This window comes from Oreochromis niloticus, linkage group LG3 (genome assembly GCF_001858045.2).
Source record: "Oreochromis niloticus isolate F11D_XX linkage group LG3, O_niloticus_UMD_NMBU, whole genome shotgun sequence".
NCBI classification, from domain to species: Eukaryota; Metazoa; Chordata; class Actinopteri; order Cichliformes; family Cichlidae; genus Oreochromis; species Oreochromis niloticus.
In genome coordinates this window covers 60,611,908-60,624,939 of record NC_031967.2, presented here as the reverse complement: position 1 = coordinate 60,624,939, position 13,032 = coordinate 60,611,908, and the positions used below count along the sequence as shown (strand labels likewise).

Below are 13,032 nucleotides of genomic sequence, written 5' to 3'. Positions count from 1 at the left end.
TAATACAATATGAATTCATATTTTAAAGAGAAATTCTTATTTTAATAGAAACATTTTTTGCCATGTAAAAGAAAATAACAGGACCAATAAACTGTCTTACTGTACGATATGTTTGCATACAGCATACAGGTGAAGTAATTTCCATAAGAAAACTGACAGTAAATGCCTCATAGACACGGCTGTTTATCTTAGTGCCCCTGGTGGAAGTTTGTGGTCATTTAATTGAAGTTTTAGTTTAATGAGAAGCTGATTTAACAGAAATATGGAGTTTATTCATGAAGCACCAGGAAACAACAACAACCAGCATCTGAAGGCTCTTTTACAGTAAAAACATTTTAATCAGAAACTCCCTGACATCTGCACGAACTGAGTCAACAAGTCAGAAAGTTTCTGATAAAAACAAAAAGAAAACTAAACAACATTCCTACTTATAGAAATAAATATATTAACTAGTATGCAATAACAAAGTTAAGAAGTGTGTGCAGTGCTTAAAGCTGTATATAATAAACATCAGAAGCTTCTGTGATATAAACATGAGCGTTTTATCTGTTTAAAGTGAAGCAGCAGGTAGTTTGATATTAAAAGTAAAGTTAAAGAGACATTAGCTCAGCAGGAGGTCGAGAGCAGGAGTAGCAGCTACAGCTCACAGTATAAACAGGACATGTTTGATGTTAGTAACCTGATTTACATTTGTTTTATAGGAAGTTTAGACTTTTATAATACTAAACTTACTGAACTATTTTTCTATTACCCATAAAAACCATAAAAATCTATAATGGACATTTAAACATAAAACCTGAAAAGGTTTCCTGAATTAAAATTAAAAGAACATTTAAAATCCATAAAAATCTTTTTTGGCACTTCTTGATGGCATGTGTGACATTTCAGTTTGCTCCCTTTTCACTTACATGATTGAAAAACTACAACTGGCTTTACCCTGAATGCTCATCGTTAACTCTGAGACGTTGTGACAGCAGGAGACTCAGATCAGCTGGAAAAAACTGAGACATTTCCAACAGGCTGACATTCAACTGGAGGCTCGTATGAACCCAGCTTGGTTACATTGTTTAAGTTTTCTGATCAAAAAACAAACAGCAGCAACAAGAAGCAGCACACCAGTAACAGACAGACCAACTCTCAGTCCAACAGATCCATCCTCTGTGTGTCCTCCTGGCTGACCTGCAGGTGAGAAACAGGTGTGAGGTGTCAGCTGTCAGGTAGGTGATGAGTGAAGAACAGAACAGAATCCATTTCCTCTTCAAACTGCTGTCAGACATTATCTACTGCACTCTGATCACATCACTCAGACCAGCTGCTTTCTACAAAGTCTCATCAACAACATCTTTAGAAACAAACATCAACAACCAGGAAGCAGCTTCACCTCTGATCACACACACACTCAACTCTACTCACTCACCTGGAGGATCAACACTCAGGGTGATGATGCTGATGGGATTCGATGAGTGTGTTTTGTCCAAAGGGACACGACACTCATATGTTCCATTATCAGCAGCCGTCACATTGTACAGAATCACAGACACATTTCCATCCTTCATCTCTTTGTCCTGCAGAGCCACACGGTTCTTAAAGGATGGGTCCTGATCATCATAGTTGGGCGTCTTGTTTTTCAACACAAAGACAAATGTGTCACTCAGGTCAGCTCTGCTCCACTCTACAAGCTCAAAGTTGTTGTTTGGAGCTCGACATGTCAGATTGACATCCTGCCCAGACTCAGCTGTGATGGTTTCCTGGTCTGAAGAGGAAACAACACAGAGCAGAAGATGTTAAAGTTCAAAGTACAACTGTTCAGTTTTCTATTGCCCATTTGCGAGGTGCGCCTGCTGCTTGCCGCATAGGGATGTGAGGGGCGGGATGGAGCAGCGGTGTATTCTCTGACTGGCTGGAGCAGCATCTAATAACCAGCTTGCAAAATAAAAACAAACCAAGAAACATAAAAACACCAGATTAGTTTTTTGCGTCCATGTGTTTTCTAAACTCTATCACACACATATATGCGAAAAGTGAGTATGAGGTCCCTTGGTGCACCTATTTCTCCAGCTGCTGTGCTGAAGTTCGCCCAGAGCACCAAACAGCCTATGACCGCCTCTGCAAACCACAGCGACAGCACTGTAGCGGGGACATTCACGTCTTTGTAAATGTGTAAATAAAGTGTAAGGTGCACACATATCAAAAGTCAAGTGTTGCTCAAAGCACTGAAAACACAGACAAGTCATCAGGTACAAGTCACGCAGAGATTTTTTTTTTCCTTTTTACACGTCACTGTTCCTCCACCCACGCAGTCTGTACTTACCCTCGGAGGCGCCAGCGGACAGACTGTGTGGCGGTTGCGCCGACGCAATGCAGGCTCCGATGGACAGACTACAGTGGATTTACCGTGTATTTGCTGTAAGTGTCAAGTTTATTCTTTTATACACACATGAAATACATGTATTAGAAATTCATTAGAAGCTCGGTGTTAGCATTAGATCGTTTGTCGCAGTGGCGTTCACGAAGCGATCTGTGCTGAAAACACGATTTAAAGAATAAATAATGAAGTGCCGAGCAGCTGAACCCGAGACAGACACCCTGTTCACTGTTTCCGTGCATCATTAAAACGGTCGTCCCAAACTAAAGCTGTCTAGAAATTTTAACAGGATCTTAACCAGTTCCGGGAGATGGTGAAACTGGAGATCTGGAGATCTTCTTTTCTCTTCATCTTTCAGTAAGGCGGAGGCGGAAAAACCCGTCTGTGCTTACTCAGCTTAAAAATATTTACTGACCCCTGATGAGTCACAGAGGTGCTGTAGTGTTTAAAGATAATACCCGTTGGTACAAGTACCAGAACAGATTATATATTTATTACATAGACACATGCACACAGTAAAAGCCTGTGTTTAAGGCCTGGTTTGGAATTTGAAAATGCGCTGAGGGAACTAAGATGGCGGCTCTGCTGTTACTCAGCCGTTGTTTACAGTCAGCGACCTTTCTCCTGCTCCTGAGTAACATTTGAAGGATTTGTACAGTTTTAATGCTTAAGGTACTTAAAATAAGTTGTGACCTAGCGCTAAGAGTAAGTGTTCACTCTTTAGTAGTTACATAGTGGTAATCTCTGTGGAGGGAAGTCAACTATAAGCATATATCAGTATTTTTGCCGTATTTCTGAACAGTTCGCTGACGTGTTACAGCTTATTTACAGTACAAACATATTTTCTATCGTTGTAATTTTAATCACGTGACTGATAAACATGTTCAAAGTCTTTTTAGTCTTCCTGTGCTAGCCTGTTGTGTATCACTTTAGTTATAATGGCTGTCTTAACCTCCTCATGTTACTGAGTTACTCATGCTAATCCTCCCCCACAGTGCAGCTAGCAGGCCGTGCAGCACGACGGACTAGAGGGTGCGTCCCTTTTCCTAACGGCTGTTTTTTTTTTTTTTTTTAACGTCGATAAAAACGTCATTTTGTAGACAAGGAAGGAAGGAAAGAAGGGTGGGAGGATTGATAGGGAGCTAGGACAAGCGTTGCTCTGGCACTGAGCGATCCGGGTTTTTAACAGTGTGACGTTGGATGTCCACCGTGTTAAAACTACAACAGCCAACAACGAGAAAATGTTCGTGTAAAAAAAGGTTTTGAATTTTTAAAGAAAAAGGATTGATGGAAGATTCACTGGCAAATACAGCAGCACACAGCCTTGTTTGATGTTAACAAGCTGTGGGATGTACTCTGTGTCAGTTTGATCGTTATGAACAGTTTTTTCTGGCTGGTCTTAAGATGTGTGCATTTGTGAGTTTCTCTTTCAACAGGGAAATGTTTAGTCACACAAATTTAAATTGTAAAGAGGAGGAAGGCATGCGGTAAGATCACGTGTCTAATGCTGGGCTCACACTGTGCGATTTTTGGCCCAGTTTGAGCCGATTTTCGAGTCCTGCGACCGTTTTGGTGATCGGCCCGATTTTGGCCTTCATCGTGCGTCGTGCATCGTGTAGTATACGTGGGGTAACGACAAGCGATTAACACGTCACGACCAGCTCCCGATCATCAATCGCTTGGTCGTGTCGCGACCGTCATGAGGTGTCACCGCAGCTTCTCACACTGCGCACGCGCAAACACAAATGTCAGCGAAAAAGACGGCGCAGCACGGCAGTGCAGCGTCTGTTCTGGACACAAGCGATGGAGGCACAACTTGTAGAACTTTGGAAAGCTCATCCGAGCCTTTTCGATGTAATTATCACGACCACAACAACCGTGAAAATAGTTGGATTTACACTGCTGCTCAATCACAGCTGCCTGATCAATGTTTTTCATTAGTAATTTAGCAAAGTTGATGGTGGTGGTGTGTGTGTCTGTGTGAGTGAAAGACAGAGAGGGAGAGCCAGCGACAGATTTTCTGTTATAACCTTCATTTTATGAACGCACAGTGTGAGCACTCAGGTCGCATCAGAGCATCGGGCCGTATACCGAAAAAAATAACTCAATGGTATGGTACACGGCGCTCAGCAATCCGTCAAAAATGTTTTAGTACGACTTTGGTAAGCTACGGAGCTGCACCACTTGATGGATTGTCGGAGCATTACGGCTACCGTAGTGGAGCCTCGCGGAGTTATACGTACTGTGCTTCGTAATATTACGCAATATTACCGAATTGTATGTGTATAAGGACCATAAATAGCACCTGTTAAGAGACACGGTTAAGAGGTTTTTAAACTTAAGGCTGTCAGTCACGCAGTAGAACTTGGGAGCCGCTGTGAAATCTGTCTCTTTGTTATTATGCTCAGCGTCTTTTAGTTTACATTTTGACTCCACAATTGTGAGCTTTTTGTTATGCACAAAAACAACATTGTGTTCTTTTATTTATGGAGCATTATTACTTAATAAATGCTGATAATTTATTTTTGAGTAAATTCTTCATGTACATCTACGCTGTATGTTAATAAGTGTCTGTGTGACATCTGGGACACAGCTTTGACTAAACTCTCTTTTTGTTCTTACCTTATGGCTTAAATCATATATATATGATTTAAGCCATAAGGTATATGTATATATGTATATATATATATATATATATATATATATATATATACACACACACACACACACACACACACACACACACATATATATCGGCATCCAGCTAAATATCGAGATAAAAATATCGAGATATGAATTTTGGGACATATCGCCCAGCTCTAGCAGATGGAGTTTTTTTGTGGGGGGTTTTTCCCGTTTTTTTCGTAACGGTATAAACACTAAAAGGTGGTGGATTGACTAGATGAAGGGAGATGTGTAAAAAATAACTCAATTGTTTGGTGGTGGCTATGGCGGAGCTTCTACAGATTCAGTAACATTAGCAAGTGGTGGAGGCCAGCAGATGCAACACGCTGGCAGGTGGATGATGGAAAGGCAGGAGGAGCAGAGACCCGAGGCGGTAAACTGAACTTCAGGTAAGAAGTTATGACCTGCAGTCTATCTGGGTCAGATATAAACCAAGTTTAGATGTAGTTTATTTTCATTGTGCTGACTTTTTACAGTCAGTTACAATAACTTGTACTGCGTCCTGTACACATCCTAGCATGATGGAGTTTCTTTACTGCTGGGCGGGTGCTATGATTTTATTGATGTTGAACTTGTTTTATCGTATTTATAAGGTTAGTTATTAGAGTTTCCAACCGTCCCGTAAAAAACGGAATCGTCTCATATTCAGAGAAAATATTATGCGTTTCGTATTGAGGTGACGGTCACAGGAACAAGGAACACAGTTTGTCCCGGACTTCACAAAGCTGGAGTTATTCTGTGTCTTTGCTGCACAGCTGCCTTTCTTTTCTTATCCTCTTTCTTCTGTTTCTACTTCAATCATGAAACTGATCAATGATCAGCTTTTCTCTCTTGTTTGTTTATCGCTCACTTTGCACCAGAAAGACGAAACCAGCGGATGTCGCGTTAAACAACAGCAGCATGTTTGATCAGCTGTTGTTAGAATTTGTTTAATATTAATTTCTAGTATCAGCTGATGCTTGCTGGAGCCACAGCTGTAAAAGCTGCTGGTCATGATATCGGTTTGGTTATCTGGTGAGTGGGAAACATGAGGATGAAACCAGGAGATGTCCTTACTGAATCATCAGAGCTGAACAGGTGATGGAGAAACAGGTTTACCTTTTAGATGACATGAAAGAGTTGAAGGGAAGTTATGAACTGTTTCTGAGAGACAAATAACACCAGCATCCTTTTCTAAGTAGCTGACAGCTGGTAACTGTGCAAGGGCGGGTCTAGCAAAGTGTTGCCAGGGGGCCAGGTAGAGCATTAACAGGGAGAGGGGGCCACAAAGAAATATTTTCTTATTCTCATTTAAAATGTTTGGCTTTTAATAAATAATTATCTGAAGCTTACAACCAAAGTTTTTATCTGATGTAAAATGTATAGAAATCATACATTTACTGACAAGACAGTGTACATGACTGTCACAACAGCATTTGTTTTCATTCAAAGGCTTTATGGCTTTATTACCTGGTGGGCTGGTCTTTAGTCAAAATGCCTGGGCTGTTTTTTTTTTTTTTTTTTTGTCCCAGTCCAGCCCTGGGCACGGATTAATCTCAGAAGTTGCCTTAAAAACTAAATGGCCTCGCCAGCGGTGCACATCGCAAATTAGTTCGCATAGACACATTAGTTGTGCCGCTTCTTAGCTAACAACCCAAACTATCAGATTCAATTTGTAATTGTCTACAAATAACAGGAGCTTTCCGCTCAGTGCAGCATCAGAACCACGGAAATACACGGATACATCCGTAGACTCGAGACACGATTCACAATGTGTTTTGGGGACTTTAAGGTCTATGGACCAATGCTTTCTTTTCAGATCAAACCTGAAAGTTTTAATGAGCAGCTGGATTTGTCTCGCATTACCTGGCATTAACTCAGCCAGTTAATCGAAGCAGCTGGTATCCACAGCTGTGCGTGTTCATGGAGCTTGCATTTTTACCTGCATCACTAACTGAAAAGTTTAACTGTCTTCAGAACATTGCAGAGGCCTTATTGACAGTATTTGGCTCTACATATCTATGTGAGCAGATTTTCTCTCACACGAGTGTCCTCAGGTAGCTGCCTGAATGCTGGACACTCGGCGACCTGAGTGGGAGACCAGAGATCAGATTAACATGTGTGTCTCTGTATTAACAAACATCCCATATTGGCACAGTTTATTTTTCTTACCATTGTTGTAAGGAGACCATAAATAGCATTTGTATTTTCTGTTGTACAGTTCATTTGCTGTTATGAATAAAAAGTATTTTTTTTATTTCAAAATAGCTGATAACTATTCGCTGATAGCTGCCAACATCTGCGAACAAATATAATTCTATCAAGTTGTTCATTATAGTGTGTAACTGTTCATATAGAGCATTATTAAATGTATTGCTAAAGCAATCATGGCACATTGACTTCTGAGGAAATTTTAAATGGCACTCGTCATCAGAAAGGTTGCCTACCCCTGTGTTAAATGATGCTATTGCAAGCCTTTCACCCACATTTGTGCCTAAAAGCAGTCCTGCATTAAAAATTTAGGAGCTTTCATACTCAAAGACGTGTTTTTTTTTCTCTTATACAATACTGGATTAATTGATCGAAGAGTTGATTGATTACTTGTTACTAAAATAATCTATTGCTGCAGCCCTAATCTTATATAAAGAGCTTATATAAATCTAAATACCAAAAAAGAATTTTTCTTATACCAGCAGTGTGATGTTCAGCTGTGAATTTAACAATTTAACAAACTATTGTTAAAAACTATAAATATGAGGTGATTAGGGCAGTTATAAAAATGCAGTAATAAATAACATTTATATCATCTCTACCACTTTGTTTATTATGTTGATCGTTTTCATGACAGCCTGTTGCAATGAATTATGGGTCAGCAGGTGTTCTCATCACCAACTGATCACTTGGTTGTGAACACCCAGTGCGAATTTGATAATTCGTAGAAGATTTAGGATTTTGAAATTCATACAATAGGTGCGTCAAATAAATTTATCAGACGAGTTTGAATTTCAGCGACTTCCACCTCAAGGTCAGAGGTCAAGTTTTCAGAAAATCTTGTGAATGTGAAAGCTCAAGAAATAATCTGAGACTTTCACATTAATACAATGTTTGCATATACTAGTAGGCTGAGGGGCAGCACTAACAGCTGCAGCATTTTTTAATTTGAGGACATGATTTGTATCATCAGCACAAAGTGCATATTTAAAATGGTCTGAATTACAAATATATATTAGTACAGTCATAGTGCTGATTGCTGTGGTATTAGATTTGTAATTGAGGAGCTGTGTGTTTTGCTTCCTGTTATTTAAATAACTTCGTAACAAGTTGTAGACTATACAGTGGTCCCTCACCATATCGCGGCTCACTTTTTGCGGCTTCGCTGTTTTGCAGATTTTTTTTTGGGGGGGGGGGTGCAAATTTGCATGCTGTGTTTTTTTTTTTTTTGTGTGTGTGTTTTTTGGGGGAGGGGGGGTTGTTACAGCACATTGGTTTCTGTGTCCTGATTGGCTGTAGACCGTTGTTAATAAATCTCGTGCCGTATCTTCTGTACAGTACAGAATGCGTTCAGCTTGTCAAAATTGAAATAAAACTTAATCGCTAGCAGTGTGACTCTGAACTGCTGTACTGTATTGTAACATCCACGGCAGACCCGACGATATTTTAATCTTTTCAGTATACTTTACTTCACCACGATTGCTGTACACACTCGGCTGCAGTACTCCCGCTGCCAGCCACACACATCACTGACAACAACCACACTCCCACTCAGGACCCAGTACAACTTATGCAGAGCGACGTGATGAGCCGATGCAGCTCCAGTGCGTCGGCTTCTCCTGCAGCCGTGCCACATGTATGTTTGTTTTTCTCCACAACAAATACAACAATGTCGACAAAACGTTTTGCACCGTCAAAGGCAACCGCTGGTGTCTTTGGTTTCGTTCTAAAATACTGGACTTATTTTTCTAAGAAGGTTTGAACTTTGAGAGTGTTTAAACAAGAAAAAGAAAAGTTTTAAAATGGTCAAGCCTTTCTGAGAAAAGTGTGTAAAGTGTGTAGTGAGGGGTTTTATAGCCTTAAAACATCTATTGTAACTGTAAAATATAAAGTTTGCTACTTATTTGTTATTTTTGGAACGTAACCCCCCGCGATAAACGAAGGACCACTGTACTAAAATTAAAATCACCACTATTTTGAAAAGAAGGTTTTGTGGTTCAGACTCAAATGCTCAATCAAGGTTACAATTTTTACTTTTCAATGCAAGTAACGCTTAATATGGATGGATTTAGAAGAGTTTTAGAAATAAAAACTACAAAAGAATCATAAACCCTAAAACTTCCAAAAGTTTCATTGTCCTCAGCTTCACTAAACATGTTAGTGTCTGGGTAAAAGTGCTCCTCACTCATATTTGTTACAATCACTCACTACTGTTAAATGCACTAAATAATAACTAAATATTTTATGTCATGTTATAATGGTGTTATTCTTGTTGGGACCTGATGACAAAATTTCATTTCACCTTATGTAAGGTTATTAGCTATTAGTGAGGGGGGAAAGTAAATAATGTAACAACCGAATCGCAACATTTTGTGTAGTGACACTTTAGTGAAACAGTGACACAAAATAATAAAAATACTAAAATTTTAATAATATAATAATATTACACTAAATTATAAGGCATGTTGTGAAGAGGGCTTTGAGTACTCCGGGTCAAACTGCTCTTTCAGGACCACATTTGGTGTGTGATCAACCAATTAAATCTGAAGGAGCCCAGGATTTACTGACCCTTAAGTGCTATTATCACTATTATCACTCTCCGGTTTTCTCTTTTGCACAGCACAATTTGCTCCTTATTTTTCTCTCTCTTTCTCCACTTAACAGTTCTGTTTTTCTCAGCTTTCTCTGGTGCACTCGTCTATCCCTCTTTCTTTCTACATGTGGCACGTTCTGTTTTCTTTCAGATTTTTCATGTGTCACTTGCTTCCCAGTGTTTACTGCCTGTAATGCACGGCCGATTCGCTTACTGGTATCACATGGGATGGCTTAACTCGCATCCAATTGGTCTGTGCGTTTTTCAAGCCACTGCTACTACCGCAGAAACAGAAAAGCTGAGCCACTGTTACGGCTGTAGGTTCGGATCCTTATGGTTCCGGACCCGGATCGCAGTCCGCCTGTTAGTGACCCCTGCTTTATAAAATAAAGAACCAACATCAAGAGCCACTTGAATTTCTGATTCATCGTTTAATGTAGCTCGGCTACGACTAGGTTAGCTGTTTCTGGGCACAGCTGATGTGTTGGTAGCGGTTTGCGCACGGCTACTCCGGGTTAGCGGGACCGGGTGGCGTATTGTTGGGCTACGTTTAATGTAGAAACTTGTGAATGAAGAATCACGCTTCTTTTCACACGGCTAACCAGATTAGCTGGTAGCTAACCAGGTGTTAGCCAGTATCGGCTGCTAGCGATTATAAACAAACAACAGCAGTGTGCCGTTCTCTGGTTTGTGCTCCCACCGTGGCCCGGACAATGCAAATCAGTTGAAGAACACACGTTAACAAACACACTAGGCTACATAGTTTCCAAAACGTGCTACAAGGCTGAAATCTCACCTGCAGACCAGGCACAGCGGACAAGGAGGATACCGAGGAGAAGGTACAACCATTCCGAACCCCCCATGTCGTGCTGGTGATTTGTGAAGCTGACGATAAGTGTCCTAGTCTAGAGAAAAGGTGTTGATGTTTTCAGGCACTTCCTTCTTCCGCCTCCTCCTCCTCCGTCTTCTTCGGTTGGGAAACCAGCTTATAGGTGCATCATTACCGCCCCCTAGTCAGGAGCTGGACCAACAACAACAACAAACAGCCCCACTGGATTCGTTCTCTTAATCTTGTTCTTATCACTAATTTCAACAGTTGGTCTTAAACTTAGCAAAACTTTCTGACAGTCTGGTATAATAATTGACTTTGTTTGGAATTGCAGGGCTGGTCTGCATTAGTTTCACGGAACAGCTTTCTGTAATAGTCAAATTGGCCAGCAGGTGTCACTGTTGAGAGGGTTTCACATTGTTGAGAAGCCTCGATGCAATTCCAACACATGCTTCAAATGTTTTAGTGTGTCATGAAGCCTGGCTTTGCCCAGCAAATGTCCCATGATGCTGTGATTTTGTAAAACCAACATAGAGGCCGAGTCTATGCCTTACAGTAGCAGTATTATTTATGTATTTATTTTTTTTAATGCATTGTGTACTGCAGTCACAGTCATAAGACAAGACAGGAGATGGATTTCTGCTGGCAGTGTCACTCTCTCCCTGCTGATGTGATTGTAGTTCACCTAGCAGTGTTTTTCTCTCACTCTTTATATGAGAGGCCAAATGAGAGACTGCTGGACCATATGACGTAATTAAAATAAATGATAATGAAAAACAACAACAAATAAAGCAAAAATAAAGGTGGAATGTACTTAATGTCACTTTGGGTTTTGCTGTTTAGTCGGAGAGTTCACAATGATAGATTGGGTGCTGTGTTCCTGATTCATACATGCGTGCATATGTCTGCTTTTAATAAAAAGAAATAATAGCGTTAAAAACAAACTTCTGTATTACTCTGGCCTTTCCAAAGTCAGAATCCTGGCACTGAAGATATGCACTTAGTGGGGACAGGTTCATTGGAAACACTAAATTGCCCACAGGATGCCAATCACAGGCTCGCCTGTGTAAATCTGCAGAGTCGATGAATGGCTGGTTTTTTGCATCACAAGCTGCCCTGATTTCTATCTCATATTTGCCTGGATTGCTGTGCATGTGTTACCAGAAGGAGCATTTTCCATGGTAAGGGACCACGTTGTCACCTCTGAAGATCAGACAAGGAGCTTATAACGGCGAGCTGCCATTACCTCCATGGAATAAATATTTTAATGGACATTTTTCTCATGTTATAGCTTCACTTTATTGTACAGACTTATTGTGCAGTGAAGTAAACCGACAGTAATTTGAGGACCGTTAAAACCTTTATTTATTGTCAGGTTTTCAGCTGAGTTACACGAGCGGTGGTTGTGGTTGGTGTGTGTAAGTTGCTTGTTTTGCTTGTTGTCTGCCTGCGACTCGTCACTACAGTGTTTGTCTGCAATGTACAAGCACAGAAAGATTTATATTAAAATATCACAAACTCTGTTACGTGTATAATACAATATTCATGTTAGCAAGTATAAATGATACTGTTACTCAACTGCTGCCCACAAACAGTTTATTGGTTCCTAGCTGATTGTAAGGTACGATTAGAATATGTGGGAATTTTATTTATTTTTATAGGATTATTGTTGGTAGAGCTGGGCGATAGAACGATAACGATATGTATTATCAGATTATTATATTATATTATATATATTATTATATGTATAGCGGATTTCATGTTGGAAATGTTTGAAAACAGTGGAAGTATTTCATAGCTATTTGTTGTGTAGTATTTTGTTTGGTCCTGAGTCTAACCTGCAGAAAGGTTTGATCCAATGAAGTTATCGCTGCTATAATAGCTGAATCTGTAAACTACAGAGACAAGAACATGGGGATCCACGTATTCCTCATCAGTGTCATTACAAATGTTGCCATCGACTTTTTTTCTTTCATGATTTGTCACAGCAATGATGTCGTTCTTGTCAGTGGCATAAACAGACACTTATACTTGTCACAGCAAACCTGGTGAGCCCAGGGGGCAGTTTGATGCCCTGCCATGTGAGCCATTTGTATATTTCAGCAGGAGCAGCTTCAGCACCTGTGACCTCCTCATCAGACTCATCAGATGTGTCTGTGTCCTCTGGTTGATGCTCTTTATCATCCTCCTCATCAGAAACTGGCTCACAAATATTGCTGTTTTTTGCAAGAACTTTCTGTTTCAAAATATGAACCTTTTCTGTCTTTAAGGGTCTTGGTTTTAATTCAAACTGTTTAACACACTGCAGTGTCTTAAGTTATATGTTTTTTAATATAGTTTCTCTTACCACTTCTCTCTTTATACCAACAG

The 13,032-nt window shown here is 40.1% G+C and overlaps 1 protein-coding gene and 1 long non-coding RNA gene across 4 annotated transcripts in view; one reads left to right on the top strand and one right to left on the bottom strand.

Annotated features, from left to right (window-relative positions):
- Positions 1–485: 485 nt before the first annotated feature.
- LOC109202473 (cell surface A33 antigen) lies at positions 486–13,024 on the bottom strand. Its single transcript, XM_019360045.2, has 3 exons — positions 10,630–13,024; positions 1,418–1,753; positions 486–1,179 (listed from the first exon to the last, which is right to left on the bottom strand). Exons 1-3 carry the CDS (start codon positions 10,694–10,696, stop codon positions 1,028–1,030), a joined length of 555 nt encoding a protein of 184 aa, XP_019215590.1. The 5' UTR covers positions 10,697–13,024; the 3' UTR covers positions 486–1,027.
- LOC109194388 (uncharacterized) overlaps positions 2,194–13,032 on the top strand; it is a 71,649-nt gene continuing 60,810 nt past the window's right edge. Inside the window, exon 1 of one of the 3 annotated variants that reach the window (XR_268370.4) lies at positions 2,194–2,406. This is a non-coding gene — a long non-coding RNA (uncharacterized LOC109194388). The remainder of the gene's footprint in view (positions 2,407–13,032) is intronic. The other 2 variants (XR_003219237.1, XR_003219236.1) reach the window with 2 other exon arrangements.

What these genes read in the sequence shown, in the direction of transcription:
- LOC109202473 (XM_019360045.2), bottom strand. Translation starts at nt 10,696, where the DNA reads ATGGGGGGTTCGGAATGGTTGTACCTTCTCCTCGGTATCCTCCTTGTC. An exon ending in CCGCTGTGCCTGGTCTGCAG is followed by an intron (nt 1,754 to 10,629) that starts GTGAGATTTCAG and finishes TTTCCTCTTCAG; the next exon opens with ACCAGGAAACCATCACAGCT. An exon ending in CCTGAGTGTTGATCCTCCAG is followed by an intron (nt 1,180 to 1,417) that starts GTGAGTGAGTAG and finishes TCTCACCTGCAG; the next exon opens with GTCAGCCAGGAGGACACACA.